Raw genomic sequence first — 17,990 nt, 5'->3', positions numbered from 1 at the left:
ACTGTACTCGCGTCTATCGTCTGTTTTATTCAGTAATGACGCTTGTCGCAATATTGCGACATGGGCGGTTAGAGGGTTAACATGTTAAACTCTTCCATGTAGGCTACTGCGCTTTACTTTTTGAAACACAATGTGCGCATATATCCTCTGGTATGTCGTGTGCCTCAGCATATCATATAAATAATCCTAGTGGGCCGCCATGGCCAAAAATGCCAGGGCCCCTTTTTTGGTCCCAGTCCAGCCCTGTTATGTGTATCTGCTGTAACTGCAGGCTACAGTTTGGAAATGCGATCTTAGTTATTATACTACTACACTACACTCATCTGGTACAGTGTTGCACTGAATGGAGAGATGACCTCGGTGGTCAATGCATGTCTTGACCAACTACTGAAAAAAGATCAAGTTTGAAGAAAAAGTGAGAAGTGAGAAAAACAAGCATTATAGTGACAAGTCTGTGCTGTGTTTGGTATACACATACAGAAACACTGACACCTCAGACCAGAAAATATTTTTTAAAGAAATTCAGCAAATAACTAAACTTTAGGTTGAACAGAATATATCATCATATTGTTATTGCTGAAACATTCTTATAATTGATATATAGATCGATAGATAGATAGATAGATAGATAGATAGATAGATAGATAGATACATACATTATTGATCCTCAAGGGGAAATTCAAGGGTCTCAGTAGCATACAGACATAACACACAACATGCACTTACAGCAGAAATGGTAAACATAAGTATAAGTATAAACATATAACTAAACTCCACTGTACAATAAAGACACTGTACAATAAAGACATTTTAGGAAAAGTTCAAAATATGAAGAAAGCAATATCCACATTTGTCTACAATTGATACATATCAATATCTCAACAGCATCTCAGCATTACACATGTGTGTGACTGGTGTTCCTGTAGTTTTGTATGCAGTCTATGGGCCAACCTGGAACTAATGCCATAGTAACAAGCCCTGCTCAACTGCCAGGGCCACAGATCAGGCACCAGGTGCTTACTCATCACAATGGATGGTGCTACGGATACATGGTTACTGTGGAATGTTGCGTAGTCTATTCAATTTATGTTTGAATGTTGTCAGTTGGTAAAATGGCCAATGATAAGTGTCAACCCAGCAGGAACCCTTGCTCTGGTGCTTGTTGCCAAAGTGGCCAAAGTTCCTGGGTTTAAGTTCTTGGACTAATAGCCCACAGTAGCCTCGTTTATATAGAAAGATAAGGGACAGAAAGCGAGAAGGAGAAGAGGGGAAGAGAGAAAGAGTGAAGTGTAGAAAGAGAGGTTGTGATGAAGTCTACAGTTTAGAGAGAGCGAGAGAGTGGAAGAGAAGGGAGGGGGAGTAGAGACGGGGGAGAGAGAAAAGGTGCCAAGTGGGCCTGTTGGAGGAGGAGCTCATATGATCTGGCACAGGGACACTGAGGAGCCATAATCCCAAACCCCAAACCCTAGATAGAGGGGCTCAGTGAATGTGGAGTGGAACGTGTGCAGGTGGGTGAGTGTGTCAGTGGAGACGCTGTAGAAGGACAGAGTGCCGGCCGGCCAATCCAGGTACACTCCTACTGTTCTGGAGTGGGAGGAGGGGGCATGTATGTCAGTGGGTTCATTATTGTGCCAGACAGAGTATATGTGAGGAGAGCAGTCCAGACTCCAGGACTTGGCATTCCGTCCCATTATGACATCATAACCCCCTTTCCTCTTGATGCTTTTATAGGCCACAGATATACGAGCTCTATAATCACTCCACTCAGCCTCCAAGTAGCAGCGTCCAGACAGACCCTCTCTACACAACACCTGATCCCAGTCGTCAAATCTCTCTGGGTGGTCAGGATACGGCTGCTGCTCATCCACATATGTCACCTTTCCGTTCCCCTCAGAGAGAGAAAGATTTCTGTGTGCTGTGTTTGGGTCCAGTGTGAGATCACAGGCATCTGCAGACAAGAGCAGAGAAGAGAACATGAGAACACACACACACACACACACACACTCACCCTACCAGCACACATACACACACACACACAAACACACAGGTGCGCACACACACAGGCACACACACACACACACAAACACTCCTACTCACCCTACCAACACACACACACACACACACACACACACACACACAGGCACACCCACACATACACACACAAGCATATACATCATATATACTAATATCTAATACACATATATACATCTAATATATATATACATCATATACATCATATATACATCTAATATATATACATCATATACATCCTATATACATCTAATATATACACATATATACATCTAATATACTTTGCTATTAGACACCCATACACACATTCAAGCATAATAAAAGCATAATAAAAGATGTGAATGTGAATGATCACAAATACTGAATAAACAATTAAAATTAACTTACATCTCAGCAAACGTGGTCGTGCTCTGCTTACAGAAGCATGGTCCGTTCTGTAAGAAAAACAAAATGTCACACACATGTACCATTTGACAGAAGTCAACACTGCTGTTTTTCTGTTTGTGCCACCTGTGAAAGGTAAGGTGATTATTATCCCACAGAAAATATTCTGCTGCCGTATATATTTCACCTGATATAAAGTAATCAAGTAACTCTCTTTCCAGCTGTCTTAATCACATACATCCACTTGTCCCAAGGGCCCTCTAGTTCTGAGGAGGAGACAATCATAAGAAAAAAGCCCCGACACTGTCTGTCTTGTTGTGACGGTCAATTTGACAGAAGTCAACACTGCTGTTTTTCTGTTTGTGCCACCTGTGAAGGGTAAGGTGATTATTATCCCACAGAAAATATTCTGCTGCCGTATATATTTCACCTGATATAAAGTAATCAAGTATCTCTTTCCAGCTGTCTTAATCACATACATCCACTTGTCCCAAGGGCCCTCTAGTTCTGAGAAGGAGACAATCATAAGAAAAAAGCCCCGACACTGTCTGTCTTGTTGTGACGGTCAAGCTACGACCTGTTGGCACTCGTCCTCTACGTGTCAGCTGTTATTTACACACACACACACACACACACAACACTCGTACATGGGCCATTGATATGTGGCTAGCACTTTCATAATATAATAATAATTGTATTTCTCCAGTGACGCTGCAACGACGCTGCAATAACCCAAACAACCACCAGATGGCTCTTGTGAGCAGGGTGTCTCGTAAAAAGAAATGGAGCCTGGAAAACCCTACACAGAATTCACTACAGACTTTAGCAGACTGGTTTAGAAATAATTTAATAGCAGAAATATGCCTGCCCTGGCCTAATAAAGAAATATTTGGTTAACTGCGAGTTAACCAAAGTAAAGAAATGTATACGCCCTGGCTGTCAGTAGACGGGGAGGAGCGCACAGTCTATGAACGTGCAACGTTGCAGCTCAGCGATTTAAAATGGCTCGTTTTAATGACTCAAAGATTTATTTTCTATGTGTCACAAAAGGCTTCAGAGGGTGGGTTTCAATGGCCACAGAATGGACTTTGTTTGGTATGTTTTAGGAATCATTAGCCTACATGCTTTAGGCTACTTCAGGACATGGCCACAGTCACTACTTTTCAAAAGTAGGCTAGTATTGCCTGGCAATACTAGTTTTCATACATGAGGTTACACTAATAAACAACGTCACAAACTGCTGCTGTGCTGCACTTATCATCAAAGTGTTTTTCCCCATGCATTTATTCTACTGTCAGTGACTGACGCGAGAAAAGCGGGTTCTGTGTTGCGTTCATTTCAGTGACTGACGCGAGAGAAGTGGGGTCTGAAAATTTCAACTTCGTGATCAAAACGTTGACCGCGACTTCAGAGCATTAAGTTACGTTGTGTCAGTGTAAAGTTAGCTAGCCTAGTCTAGTGCTGCCGCGATTAGTCGACTTAGTCGACCTAATCGACCATGAACATTAGTCGACGGCAATTTTTTTAGTCGAAGAGTCGTTTTACTATTGACTGCCTATTTATTTTTGGTCTCACACGGCTGTAATGTTATATTAACTCTATGTTATTAACTCTTGCAAAGCACAATGACAGTCTTTGGATGTTAAACAGGCTACTAAGACTTTGGCATGTTTTAAACCCCACTATGCAAGTGTTGCCAGCAGCAAAGCTGTGTGCCTGCCTGCTTTCAGCGCAATTAATTATTAGGCAGAGCTAAGTGGGGGGAGCTAAGCTAGTAGGTTACGCTAGTCCAGACTCTGACTAATATAGTAGCCTATTGTGGAAATTGAAATAAATGAAGTGAAGTGTCTCACGTTGACAACGCAACGGCGTGTCATTACTGTAATTCATTCATACAAAAAAACGTTAAACCGAACATGCCGCCGCCCGTGATATCAACAATCAAGGTGCGCGTCATTTCCCATGGTCAATAAGTCACGACGCATATTTTTTTAGCGTTCAAGCCAACTGATAAAGTGAAGTAACCTATGTGGTAAGACGCGCAAAGTGCCTGTAGCCTACTTGTTTTGAACATGCTGATGTTAGAATCATTTGCAAAGTCCTCAACTTTTCAAAGTCCAGCGTTTCTCAAACTATGGGCCGCGCGGACCAGCACCGGCCGTAACGTGGACATTGCTGGTCCGGAGCCGCGGAGGGAAATTATTCCCGGGGCTTCGTCTGATAATTTGCTGCGCAATTGATCAAGGAACCGCGGACCGACAGAAAAAGAAAATTTTTTCTGCAATCAGTATGAATTACTTGCTAATTTGGTGTCATCAAACATAGAGGCATACAATTAAATGGTGGTATGAGCGTTCATTCAATGCGCGAGAGAAACTGAAACCACTTGATAACGTTGGTAGCAAATCTCCAATTCAACCTATTGGAAAGCTATTTAATTATGAAACTACATTTAATAGAACAATGTGGATTTATGCAACTTCCATAAAAACAGAGCACAGACTATAATACACTATCTAGAGTATTGTATAGTCAAATTTGAATAACGTGGCCAAAAGCTTGTGGCATAATTAAATATGTAAATATTCTTTCCATTTGCCTACCAGTATATGATGCTTGCATGAGGGAAACATCCCAAAACGATGACACCCATATAATTGCTGTTGTTTTGAGAACTATTTATCATGCAACCATGCAAAAGCAATGGAACTATTCTAATTATATTTTACATTAGTAAAGCAGTCCTCTGATGTGCATGTTTTCAAACTTTTTGTGAACAATGTTAGCACTTTAAACACTGGCTGCTTTGAAGTGCATGTATAACAATATAGCGCAACAATAATAATTGTGATGTGATATAATGATAATTTGATGGGGGTGGGTTCATGTAGGTGGGCCCTATGACCCCAAAGTATGCCATGACCGGGCCTCAGGTCAAAGAAATTGTCTATGTCGATGGCAACACTGGCATACAAATAAAGTCTATCAAAGGTCTGACATTACTGTAGATCTGAAGGTAGCATTTTAAATGTTTTTTTTTTTAATACATGATGTTTTTGAACAGTTTACTTACAGTAATACAGCTTCTAACAAAAGTAGGGTGATATATATTTTACGTTTTCCCTTTAGTTGAGTTCAAAATAAAACGTACACAACAAAATAGCAAACACTTGATTTAAAAAAAAAATAGTCGTTTAGATTAGTCGACTAATCGAAAAATTAGTCGAAAGATTAGTCGTTAGAAAATTAGTCGTTAGTGGCAGCACTAGCCTAGTCTAACCAAATATTTGTCTTACTGCCATACAAATCTAAACCACAGTAGGCTCATGTCAATCTAATGGGCTTTGGGACATCTGTTTTGTCTTGTGACAAAGTCTCCTGGTTCAATTGTTTCCAGTTTCATAGAAACGAGGGTGTTACATTTGCAGTAGCCTAACTACAAAATCCAACCTAATAACATTAGGCCTACCAAGGCATTGCGTTGATGTTTCTCCATTTCTTGTTCTCTTCACCTATCAGGCAGCCAGTGACGTTGGAAGTTGGGTGTGCGGCCACCCCCGAAGCGCACCAAGACATTTTCCTTGTAGACATACCCATGGTTACACTAGGCAGGCAACTGTTCTCTGTTCCCAGAGCATGCTTTCTCTGTCTATGATCTGCAGGCTTATAGGGCCTCCTCGAAGAGGAGATTGCTAGTCCGCGGATAATGTGCGGCAATTGAATAGTAGCCTATGGAACCGCGGACCGAAAGAAAAATAAACTAAACATTTTCCTGATTAGAAAATATTTCCTAATTTAGTGTCAGATGGGATTATTATGCCTGATTAGACGGTATGGCTTTGTGTTATTTTTCTTGGTTGACATGTTCACAGTGTGATTATATGACAAATGTAATGGAGTGTGAGCACAGCAAAGATTGTGGTGGTGATGTGCAGTGTTTTCTTGATTGCAATTCAGCACGTGTGTTTGTTTACAAGTTGCACTAAAAGCCTACTGCGGACATTAGCGACAGCTCCAGGTGTCCCCCATCAACTTATCAGCCATCACGCCGCCCAATCAGCCTTTTGCTGGACTTATTTAAGAGACCGGAATACTTACCATGGGGCGCTGCTCCGATCCGGACGCCGACCCCTCTCTTCCGTATTCCCCTAAGGGACGTAATCCTTCTTCTAATCCGCCTTGCTTTCTGGTGGCTTCACTGTCTTGATGATCGTCACATTGCTGAGTCTTCTTATTTACGTTTACAGCGTGAGCTCGCGGCCTGCTGGAGTCCATTCATCCGTCCACCGAACCATTCCACGAGGGGTGGTGACTAGGAGCACACTACATATTCCCGACAGGAAAGTCAATTTCTTCTTTATCTGTGGCTTGTACTATTTGAACTAAAAAGCACGCATCCTTTTGCTGACTTCCGGTGTTTGTGTTTGCATCGAGGGAGTGCTGCGACCACTCGGGGATTCCCACCGCCTGAGTTCTGCGAGCACTCGGGGATTCCTACCGCCTGCGTCATTGGCCATGCCCACTTGGGGAAACCCTTAGGCCTACTCCGTTGCACCGGGAGCGTGGCTTACAGACTGTTAAAGGGACATTTGAACATTGAAGGGATACTTGGACATTAGGGGGGAATTAAACTAGCTGAGCTTAACTGTGTACTGCATTCTTGAATAATATGTGCATTGTTCGTTATTGTATTCATGTGTGTTTGTTGTAGTGTTAGTTTTATCTGTGATAGTAAAATAAATGTAATATTTTAAAAGAGGAATACTCGGTTCATTTCTAGTTCCTGGGATCATTGACGTGTTGGGTGTTTTCTGACATTAGTGTTATCAAATAAAGAGAAATGCGATTAGGGGGTAGTGGTGTCAGCGCTCATCCAATCTGCGCGTCTGCTGCGCAAGTAAAAGTGAACCACTGGAGATGGCGTGTGCAACAAACAACGTTATTTAAAACAATGAATGAAGCGGGTCTTGCTGTCCATGAAAACAGCATAGAGACTGGCTAGTCTAATCCAAAAATGGAAATAACAGGTCTTTGAATTGACATGCGAAATTAGGCTGTTGTAGGCTATAGCCTAAGTTAAAAGTTGAATGGGCATAAGTCACAACTTGTTGAAACAAAGGTAAATATCGTAGCAAATACCCTATGGTGATGACACAGCCTTTAAACCTGGGGTACTCACATCCAAGCTCAGGTTAAAAAGACCAGACAACTAATGTACCATCTAAGACAACTCTCACACACAGTGTGGTATGCCAACAGCACTGAGATAGACCGTAATGCCTTGCAGAGTGGTGTGCTCAGCCAAGCGCATCTTTAAGACTTCTCTCCCCTCCCTGCATGATATATACATCAGCGGTCGCAAGAACAGAGCCACTAAAATCGTAAATGACTCCACCCATCCCAGTAACTGTCTGTTTGTTGAAGTCAGGCAAGCACTTCTGCAGTTTGAAGCCTAAAACTGTGAGACTAAGGAAAAGCTATTTCCCGCAGGCCAATAGACTCCTCAACATGGACATGCCAACTCTTATGGCCCCAGTTCCAGGGTGTATTGAACACACAGCTGATTAGGGAGGCACAAGAGAGCAAAGGGGACTTGGCAGTGCTGTGAATGGACCTCGCCAATGCTTATGGATCGATACCACACAAACTGGAATTGGCCCTGAACAGATACCACGTCCCAGACAAGATTCAAAATCTCATCCTTGACTACTATAACAACTTTAGTCTGAGGGTGTCCTCTGGGACTTCAACATCGGAGTGACATCGGCTGGAGAAGGGCATTATTACCGGCTGCACAGTCTCTGTGTCCTTGTTTGCACTGGCCATGAACATGCTCGTGAAATCTGCGGAAGTGAATGCAGAGGTCCACTGTCCAGATCTGGCACCCGACAACCACTGATTAGAGCATTCATGGATGATCTCACTGTTACCACGACCTCAGTGCCCGGATGCAGGTGGCTTCTTCAAGGCCTCGAAAAGCTCATCACTTGGGCAAGATTGAGCTTCAAGCCTGTGAAATCCAGGTCCTTAGTGTTAAGGAAAGTAAAAGTAGCTTATCAGTTCCGCTTTATGCTAGGAGACACCAGAATTCCATCAGTGTCACAAAGCCAGCCTGGGCAAGCTCTTCACTGACAACCTTAAGGACACTGCTGCACAGCAGGGCACCAGTGATGACCTCGACACATGGCTCTCGATGGCATCCTCCTCTGGCCATTGCTAATCTATGAACTCCCGATTACCACCGTGGAGGTCTTTGAGCGGAAGATCAGCCGATTCCTACACAGGTGGCTGGGCCTGCCACGGACTCTTAAGCAGCATTGCTTTCTTTGGCACCAAGCTACAGCTTCCCTTCAGCAGTCTGGCAGAGGAGTTCAAGGTCACCCGAGCCAGAGAAGTCCTGCTCTACCGAGACTCAGCTGACACCAAAGTCTCCTCAGCAGGGGTGGAGGTCAGAACAGGAAGGAAGTGGTGCACCCAGGACGCAGTGGGCACGGTGGCTACTGGTAGCAATCCTAAGCAGTGCTACAGCAAAGCCTGGGGGAAGGAGAAGCAGAAGCAGGAGGAGGAGGTACGAGCCGAGGTGGAGGAAGTTTGCAATTGCCTTTGTCCAAGCAGTCAAGAAGCCTCAGCCCCCAAAAAGACCCAAGGGGGCCTGCTCACTACAGCAAGAGACTAGCACCTCCTGGTTGATCTAGGAGACAGTTGAGATTCCCGGACACCATTGCAGTCACATCACTCCGACCAGACATGGTGTTGATGTCCGCGGAAAGCAAGCAGGTGGTGTTACTGGAACTAACTGTCCCCTGGGAAGATCGGATGGAGGAAACCCAGGAAAGGAAGAGGGCCAAGTACGCTAACCTGGAAGCTGAGTGTCAGAAGAATAGGTGGAAGGCCCGCTGTGAGCCTGTTGAAGTGGGCTGCAGGGGCTTCGCAGGCCAGTCTTTCCACCAGGTCCTGGGACTTTTAGGGATTTGCGGACTGCACAGGCAAAGAGCCATCAAGAACATCCTGGAAGCTGCTGAAAAGGCTTCATGGTGGCTCTGGATAAGGAGGGGGGACACATGGCATAATGCGCTACCTGGACACAAGTCAGGGCTCAATGTATCTCCACACTTCATTGGTAGACTACCGTAGGCCCTGACATTTAAAACGAGACATTGAGAACTTTGAAAAAGCACTGGTAGTTTACTTACAAGACGATTTATACAGACAGTATCTTCACAAAGTTTAGCGTTTGCAGCCATCTTGAATTTAGTCACGATAAGTCGAGCGACGAGTAAGAATGAACAGGTATGATAAGGGATCAGATTCCAAAAATAATTCAGTGGAAATGCATGGATTCCAGTTTCTTCCAGTAGCAGCAACTGAGCTCAATTTGTCTATTACAGCACCCCTAGAGGCCAAATGAGACCACTTTCCTTGCATGTCCTCACAATCAGCTACTTTGTGTCTGTATTAAGTTTGGACTTCATACATCAAAGCGTTGCTGGGATACAAGCTCACTTCCTGTATTGCAGCGCCCCCTATAGAGGCCAAATGATGCCAATTTTCTAGTGCGTGCTCACAATCAGATACCAAGTCCCTGTACCAAGTTTGGACTTCATACATCAAAGCGTCACGGAGATGTTAGTCCACTTCCTGTTTGGCGGCTTCGTCGCCGTATTTGATTGGCTGTCATGGGCAAACAAAAATGAAATTGAAAAATCTGGCAAGTATCGTTTGTGCGGCTCGGGCAGAAGATCATCTCCGTGAAAATCGGATGAAATTTGTAAGCGCTGAAACTTTTCGTAGAGTTTGGACTAAATCCAATATGGCGTAGGTCCAATATGGCGGAAAGTGACGGGATAGGGGTCGATGAACTTAGGACGGTCCAGGGATTCCAACGGTGCCTGATATGTGAAAATCGGACGCACCGTTCAATGGTCACATGCGTGAATGCAATCCAGGTTCAACCCATTGGTGGCGCTAGAGTGTTGGGCATAGAGTTCTGGAATTTGATGAGAGTGATCATGGGACAGTGCTGAATATGTGTGCCAAATTTCATAACTTTAGACCCAGCGGTTCAATTTTCGGCCAGATTTGGACCTGTTGGTGGCGCTAGATGGCTGGGTTTAGAGGTCCGTAAATGAGTATGAATGGTCAGTGGAGCGTCCCTAAACTTTCTGCCAAAAAATCTGTACTTTTTAGCCAGGCGTTCTATGGGCTGCCATAGACTCCAATGGCGGAAGTGTAATAATAGGAAAAGCTAGTAACTCAATGGGTGCCTTCGCAGCTTCGCTGCTTGGCCCCCAATTACCCCTTGCATTATAGGGATGAGCGTATTCTCTCTTTTTAAAAAGCTAATAAACAAAGTAGCCTAGTGCACAGCTGTTCACAAAGACGGTTGTTTTCGTCACTTACCAAAGCACCGATTACTACTAGGCTATTTGTTATGTTCTGAATAGGCCTACCTGCCAGTAGGTGGCGCAAAACGTAATCGCTGATGCACAGCTCTGATGCACAGTAGACAAATTAATGTGAATGTGAAGTAACAGTTGGAATCACCCACCACGATATTAATATCATCTTCAATTCATCTTTCTGTTACAATCAGTCCCTCCAGGACTTCGCGATGTTGCGATCGCAATGCAAATTCAGCAAATCCCCGCAAATTCTGGGCGACCTCGCAAATTTGACCAATCCTTGTATTCCCCTTGAAATTTCACCTACCACAACAGTCCCTCGTGCAGAATATTGAGCCAGATGCCACACTTACTTACAGACACCAAAGACTGTCCTATAACGTGTTTGTTCCTCTGCAGTTTTGATGACAATAAATAGAAGACTAACGTTAATGATCTGCTTACTTGCATCGCTCAACTTGGTGTTGCTAACCTACCTAGGCTATGAAAGTAAGGTAATTAAGGCATACTTGGTTTACTGACATTTGAGTAGGCTATGCAATCCATTGGCAAACGTTTACCTAAGATGTCATTTTAGTTTGTTAGTTAGTTGCTAGCTTGTGGGCTTTGTTTGAGTAGTGCTACCAAAATCATAGAAATTAATAAAATTGCAAGACATTTACCTCTTCTTTGATCCAAGAATGATTTCATTCGAGTTGTTTTTTTAACATTTATTTTAACTAATGACATAGAAGACATTCCTAATTGCATCCACATATCATAATGCACTATGCAAAAAGTGATTTACACTCGTAGCCAAACACAGTGAGATGCAAACCTTCCAATCCACTCAGAAATGTAATTGGGCTACTCTCACATCCTTAAAGGAGCAGGCAGTCAATTAGACGTACACCACCAATGTAATGACATTAAAGAGAAGTGTAGTCAAATAGTTTAAATCAGCGGTTCCCAAACTTTTTTCCCCGCGGACCACCTTCTACATCCTGACTCGGCTCGCGTACCCCCACCATCCAACACATAAAAAAGTAACTCATTCTATTGACGCATTCCAGGCATCGTTGTTTAATTAGCCGCCCTACATGATAACATAATCAAAATGTGCAACTGGTCTATGAGCTCTCACGTTACAAAAAACAGTGGAGAACCACATTAGAATGGTTAGGTAGCATCTCACTGCAGACCACGCACTGTGGCTTTGGGCAGTCTGTCCCAATCCACGTGAAGCCTAGGGCTTGCCTCATCATACTTTCGTTTTCTTCGCGCAGTCTTTTCTGTCTCGTTCTTTCTTTTATCCCCCTGCGCTCCATCTCCACCTTCATTAGTCTGCCCCCCATCCCATTCCATCGTTACCTGTGTCCTGCTCTGTTTCTCTCGCTTCTCCTCTTCGATCGCTTTAATTAGGCCTTTTGGACAGTGTCCCTGTTTTTAGCCAGTTTTCCATGTTTACGCAGCCTTCTACCTAGCCCAGGGGGACGGCGAGGGGTGGGTCGCAAAATGATTTCCATAAATCAAATAAATTTGGAAAAAATAAAATTCTGAAAAATTATGACTGGATAAGATCACCATTCACTGTAACCACCGCAAGTCATCTGTCAGCCGACATGGAGGACGCACTGGTTGAGCTGTCATGTGACCGCACTTTAAAGACAGATTTTAATTCCAACACGATTGCTGAGTTCTGGATTTCAGTCGAGAGGGAATATCCACAGCTATCCAAGGCCTTTGCACTGACATATATTAAAAACAAATACAGATCGCGTCTAATGTGGAGGATGATCTCCGTGTGGCCGTCTCCACAATTAAACCAAGAACGGACTTGCTGTGTTCCGCGCATAGCGCGCATCTATCTCATCAGATGAGATTAACGCTGAAACATAGTTGCCAAAATGTAAATTTGCGCAGCAACAATGTACATATGTTTACAACAGTTTGTGGATATTACCCTGACTGAGATATTCTTCTGTTAAAGCAACACCAAATAATTTTTTGTGCATTAAAATATTGTTTCCAAAATCATCAACTCGTAACAGGGTGAACGGCACTTCTGCATTCTCTTCGCGACCCTCTATTGGCTATAACCGCACTATGCAAGTTTGCCAGATCGGGTAGCGGATCTGTAGTTCGATGGAATGAGACATAAGAAACTACAAATTTGACTAGCTTCTGATGTCGCAATACATTATACTTTCATAAAATCATGCAACGTACTCTACCTTGTCTGTAGACATCGTTATTTCCAAAGCCAGTGCTGGATAAACAAGCGTGCGTCCGACAGGAAAAGTGCTTTGATGTTGCTTTAAAATGGAAATTAAAGTAATGTTTCAAAGTTAAGTTTGCACATGACAGCAATAATGTGCACTCATGGATATTATTTTTTGACTAAGGTATTCTGCTTTTATCATATAGTAAAGTTCTATATGTAAAATCATAACAGGCTGCTCTGTTCTTTTGTGTTGTCGTTAAGCCCGTGTTTGGATAAGCCTAGTGCGTATGGCCGGTGCGCACATTTTATTTTATTTTTTGAGTCACATCCAGGGATAGTGGGGGTCGCCAGTCTCTGGCACGGTTATGTTGGGGGTCGCGGGTTGAAAAGTTTGGGAACCCCTGACCTAGCCTATACTTCAACGAAACTAACGCGCCAGATATTCTGGCTGCCTGCAGGAAATCACGTGTAGCCTATTGTGTGTAGCTTATTTTTGAATGAAAACATACAACATGATTTCCTTTAAGTTCACGTTTCCATATCATTATAACCCGATTCGAAATTATGTATTATTTATGAATTAATTAGAGTATTAATTAATGAATCATTTTTAACTCCTTTCCGCCATTGCCCTTTTCATCTCGCGTACCCCCTAGTGGCAGCTCGCGTACCACCGGGGGTACGCGTACCACAGTTTGGGAATCCCTGGTTTAAATCAATATGAAATTACTAGATACTTACTTGGGTATTAATAATTATGCAGACCACAGGCTATGAATTATTAAAAAATATGAACTTATTATGAATTACAAAATATACAAATGTATTGAAACATATGGTATGATGCCATCTCTTTAGGGGACTGTCTTTTTTAGACAGTTCTACGGAAGGTTATACTGCTTTGTGAATTACCCCAGTCAAAACATTTACACAAATAAAGTAGGCCTACTTTGATTTTCTGTAATGCTTACTATTTACCTATACTTATCCTTTTTAATAAGCATTAAGATCAGTGTGATTTTGGTCTTACCAACCTTAATTGCCCTCAATTAAAAAAATTCAAAAAATTGCAATTTTCACTTCCTCCCACAATCTCTCCGCAAAAACAGCTAAAAACACTGCAACTTCATCGCAATTTTTTAGAAAAGTTGTTGCGAAATCAGGCATTTCAGGTCGCAACAATCTCAAAAAATCCTCACAAAATCCTGGAGGGACTGATTTCCTACCTATCCCTTGCTGCCACTGTCCCCATACTACCAGCAACACCTTCACGGTCCACCTATGGACCATAGACCACTTGAGAATACTGAACTAATGTTTGTTGTACTACTTTCTTTGAATACTGAAAATTATCATAGGCCTAATGGATATTTAACTTCGTTAAATTTGTCTAAATCTAAATCTACTTCATAAGAATCCCGATATACAGAATTAATAGCCCCCCTGTCAGACAATCAGAAAATATATATTTTTTTTCTCTTGGGGATTAAGCTCCATGTCCTTCTGCTCACCTCCCTGTCTTCCTGCTAATCTCGCAGCCTGGAATCTGACAGGCGTTCAAATTCGGCAAGTGATGAATGTTTGTAGCAAATATACTTTCTCAGAACAGTTACAAACAAACAGAAAATTATTTGCAAAGGTTCCTTAACATTCGGCTATGTTTGCAAATTTGAATTGCATCTCTAAATATTTCCATTATTGGATGCTACATCAAATAGATAACAAATACATCAGTGTAAAGCAGCTATTACAATATACATTTGAAAATAGGTCACTACACTCGGTATGAAGAAACAACTATGGTCTTCACAATGGAAACAATGTCTAAATGTAAAACACTGGGGTTTCTTTGTAAACATACTTAAGTATCGCCAGTTTACAGACAGGATCCTCCAGTCTATCAGATAACAGCTTCAGTCCTGATTCTCCAGGGTGATTGTAGCTCAGATCCATCTCTTTCAGATGGGATGGGTTTGAAGTCAGAGCTGAAGCCAAAAAAACACAACCCTTCTCTGAGATGAGACAATCAGAGAGCCTGAGAGAGAGAGAAAGAGAGAGAGAGAGAATAGTACATTTAATATGATGATGATGACGTGAAGTATGGAGGAGATATCTATTGAAATAGTACACACACTATATATATTTTTACCGTTGTCAAAAAAAAACTTTCTATCAGCACTATACCTTTTCAGTACTTAAATTACATTGTTGGACAGTGGACTTCAAGGACACATACATACATACATACATACATACATCACTGATTCTTGACATAAGGGACAAAACATGTCCCCCATCAAAATGTTACAATTTTCCTTAAAAAACAATACATTCTTTCATTTAAAAAGGCTTTAAAAGTTGGATATGAAAGACTTGTGTATGTTTAGACTTTTAGTTTTGGCTATATTTATATTATTTCATAGTAATTTCATAAAATAACGGCACTGTACTATGAAAGCCCATGCAAATGAACACGTCCTCCGTAGAGGTCACAGTATCAAACTGCAAAAATAAAGTGTTGTAAAATGCCCAAAATGCACAAATATGTATATGAGGTTAATTGGATGGCTTAAGGCGAGACACGTCAGGTGAAAACATTGTTTTTTCATGCACTGGTCAATTTCGAGATTTTGTTACCTTAGCACAGTGTTTTTCAACCTTTTTTTTGCCACGGCACACTTTTGACACTTAAAATGTCCCACGGCACACTAACATCCTGTGTGATGAAAAAAATAAACATACCATAGCCTAAAACTTCAAATAATACACAGATATGGCCTTATTATGGCTTCTATGCAAGACCTGCTCAATAAAATAAGTGCCCTCTGTTTCATTTGTAGGTGACTATATCTAATTTAATTGTTGTTATGAACTGGATATGTGATGATTCTGGGAATACTGGATATGTGGCCCTGTTGTACAATGCCTGCATACCACAAATAGTGCAATCATACAATCAATGAGAGCATGTGGTAAATTCTTTGATGTAACAGTTGCTTTTCTGGACCAGTGAGTGACATTTGGGTAATTTTCTGCAGCACACCTGATGATCTCTCACGTCACACTAGTGTGCCCCGGCACAGTGGTTGAAAAACACTGCCTTAGCATATATTCTATCACACTACTACAACAAAAAAGTCCGATTTACACATTTAGGTGTTTATTTCATTATATTGTGTCTACTCGCGCCTGTATATTTCTCCTAAATCCAGCAAAAGTTAGCATTCTAACCTTGCATGCACTCCCGCGACCGTGGTCCAAAACATCATGTGTACTACCGTTGGAAAGCTCTGTTTTTCCTGTATCACGCTATGTGATCCATATATGGACACTTCCTTTGTATCAGCACCCATGGAAATTTCAAAGGCGAGTCTAGGCTGAGAATGGAATCTCATTGGCTGTCTTTCAAGGCTGTTTTCTCAAAATGAGTTTCCTCTCACACTCTGAGCTCAAAAACTCCACTTCAGAAGCACATACATACACCAAACTTTCTAGACTTATGCCTAACTATATGTCGAAGATTTCTACAGAAGGGTTTGTTGATATTCCTAGCCTGACTTACATGACATTTTATGCCTAAAAACATGGAAAAAATCGAACACAATGAAAACATAATTTTGAACCTGGATGTATCAAGTGCTCAGGTTTCGTGCCTTAAAATGTATGCAAATTAGCGCATATTTAATTAGATAATGCATAATTTGCATATGTAAACATTAAATTACAGCAAACTTGTAATACATTTTTTTCTCATATTAATGTAAGTAATCAACTGGGGAAGTTTCATAGTGATACTGTAGTGTCTCGCCTTAATAAAATATCAGAGACCAGTTGCACATTTTGATTATGTTATCATGTAGGGCGGCTAATTAAACAACGATGCCTGGAATGCGTCAAAGAATGAGTTACTTTTTTATGTGTTGGATGGTGGGGGTACGCGAGCCGAGTCAGGATGTAGAAGGTGGTCCGCGGGGAAAAAAGTTTGGGAACCGCTGATTTAGAGTATTAATTAATTAATTTTTAACTCCTTTCCGCCATTGCCCTTTTCATCTCGCGTACCCCCTAGTGGCAGCTCGCGTACCACCGGAGGTACGCGTACCACAGTTTGGGAATCCCTGCTTTAGACCATTTTAATTTAAAACATTTTAAAAACAAAGTACCGGTTCAGGCACCGTTTCGGCACCGGCACCGTTTTAAAAGTATCGATTTAGCACCGGTATCGGATAAAACCCAAGCGATACCCAACCCTACTGCTTGCCAACGTTCAAACGACAACGAAAAAGATAATAAAACAACAAGAGGGTTGAGTCTGAATGACTCAGTTTTTAGACACTGAGTTTTTGTAGTTAAGAAATATTTTCGTATAAAAAAATGGTCATTCTTCAATCTCCTTCACTGACGCCTATGGAAAAGGCTTAACGTCCCAAAACAACGATCAATGATCATCAAATTTCTCTCTCATATTGCTCCTCATAACCATCTATAAAAAAGTGTTTTTTCTTTTCTTTTTGACCACGTCCGAATCCCAGGACATAACGCACTGGACCTTATAATAGGCTCGAGATATAATTCCAAAGGGGGCAGATAGGGGCCACTGCACTTAAAACTTAAAAAGATGAAGCTTTCCGAACTTTGAAATTGCGATCAGTGACTGGCATCGGGTGAACGAAGCTTTTCGAAGTTGAACAGGCTATTAAAAACTATTTGTGCACCTCCATGTCACAGGAGAGACTGGGCTCTCCCTTCTATGAAAAAGACGTTAGGCTACCTGCAAACTGGCCTATGATTTCATTGCTGAGTTTGCGGCAAAGCAAGAAAATGTTTTTTTTCCTGAGTCAGGATATGGCGAGTCAGTGTCATTAATTTGTCCAATGTTAGCCTATAGATACAGACCAGTACATCTTATCAATAGTTTGAATGTCGTGTGTTTCTGCTCATTGACAAATACCGTTCAGCACAATGATTCATGC

At 42.0% G+C, this 17,990-nt stretch overlaps 2 protein-coding genes across 2 annotated transcripts in view; both read right to left on the bottom strand.

Annotated features, from left to right (window-relative positions):
• LOC143116715 (NACHT, LRR and PYD domains-containing protein 3-like) overlaps positions 1-17,990 on the bottom strand; it is a 141,929-nt gene that overhangs the window by 35,455 nt on the left and 88,484 nt on the right. The window contains exon 7 of the mRNA XM_076278015.1: positions 14,882-15,055. Within this exon, the coding sequence (XP_076134130.1) occupies positions 14,882-15,055 (174 nt within the window). The remainder of the gene's footprint in view (positions 1-14,881; positions 15,056-17,990) is intronic.
• Positions 1,413-8,629, bottom strand: LOC143123195 (stonustoxin subunit beta-like). Its single transcript, XM_076284810.1, has 5 exons — positions 8,519-8,629; positions 8,203-8,293; positions 2,654-2,681; positions 2,419-2,465; positions 1,413-1,948 (listed from the first exon to the last, which is right to left on the bottom strand). The coding sequence occupies exons 1-5, from the start codon at positions 8,627-8,629 to the stop codon at positions 1,413-1,415; spliced, it is 813 nt and encodes a 270-aa protein (XP_076140925.1).

Source organism: Alosa pseudoharengus, unplaced genomic scaffold, assembly GCF_046254945.1.
Source record: "Alosa pseudoharengus isolate Yale_2024_CS ecotype anadromous, Long Island Sound unplaced genomic scaffold, YU_APseudo_1.1 YU_APseudo_1.1_scf_1, whole genome shotgun sequence".
Lineage (NCBI taxonomy): Eukaryota > Metazoa > Chordata > Actinopteri > Clupeiformes > Clupeidae > Alosa > Alosa pseudoharengus.
The sequence above is the reverse complement of the archived record's forward strand: the minus strand, read 5'-3'. Positions and strand labels throughout refer to the sequence as shown.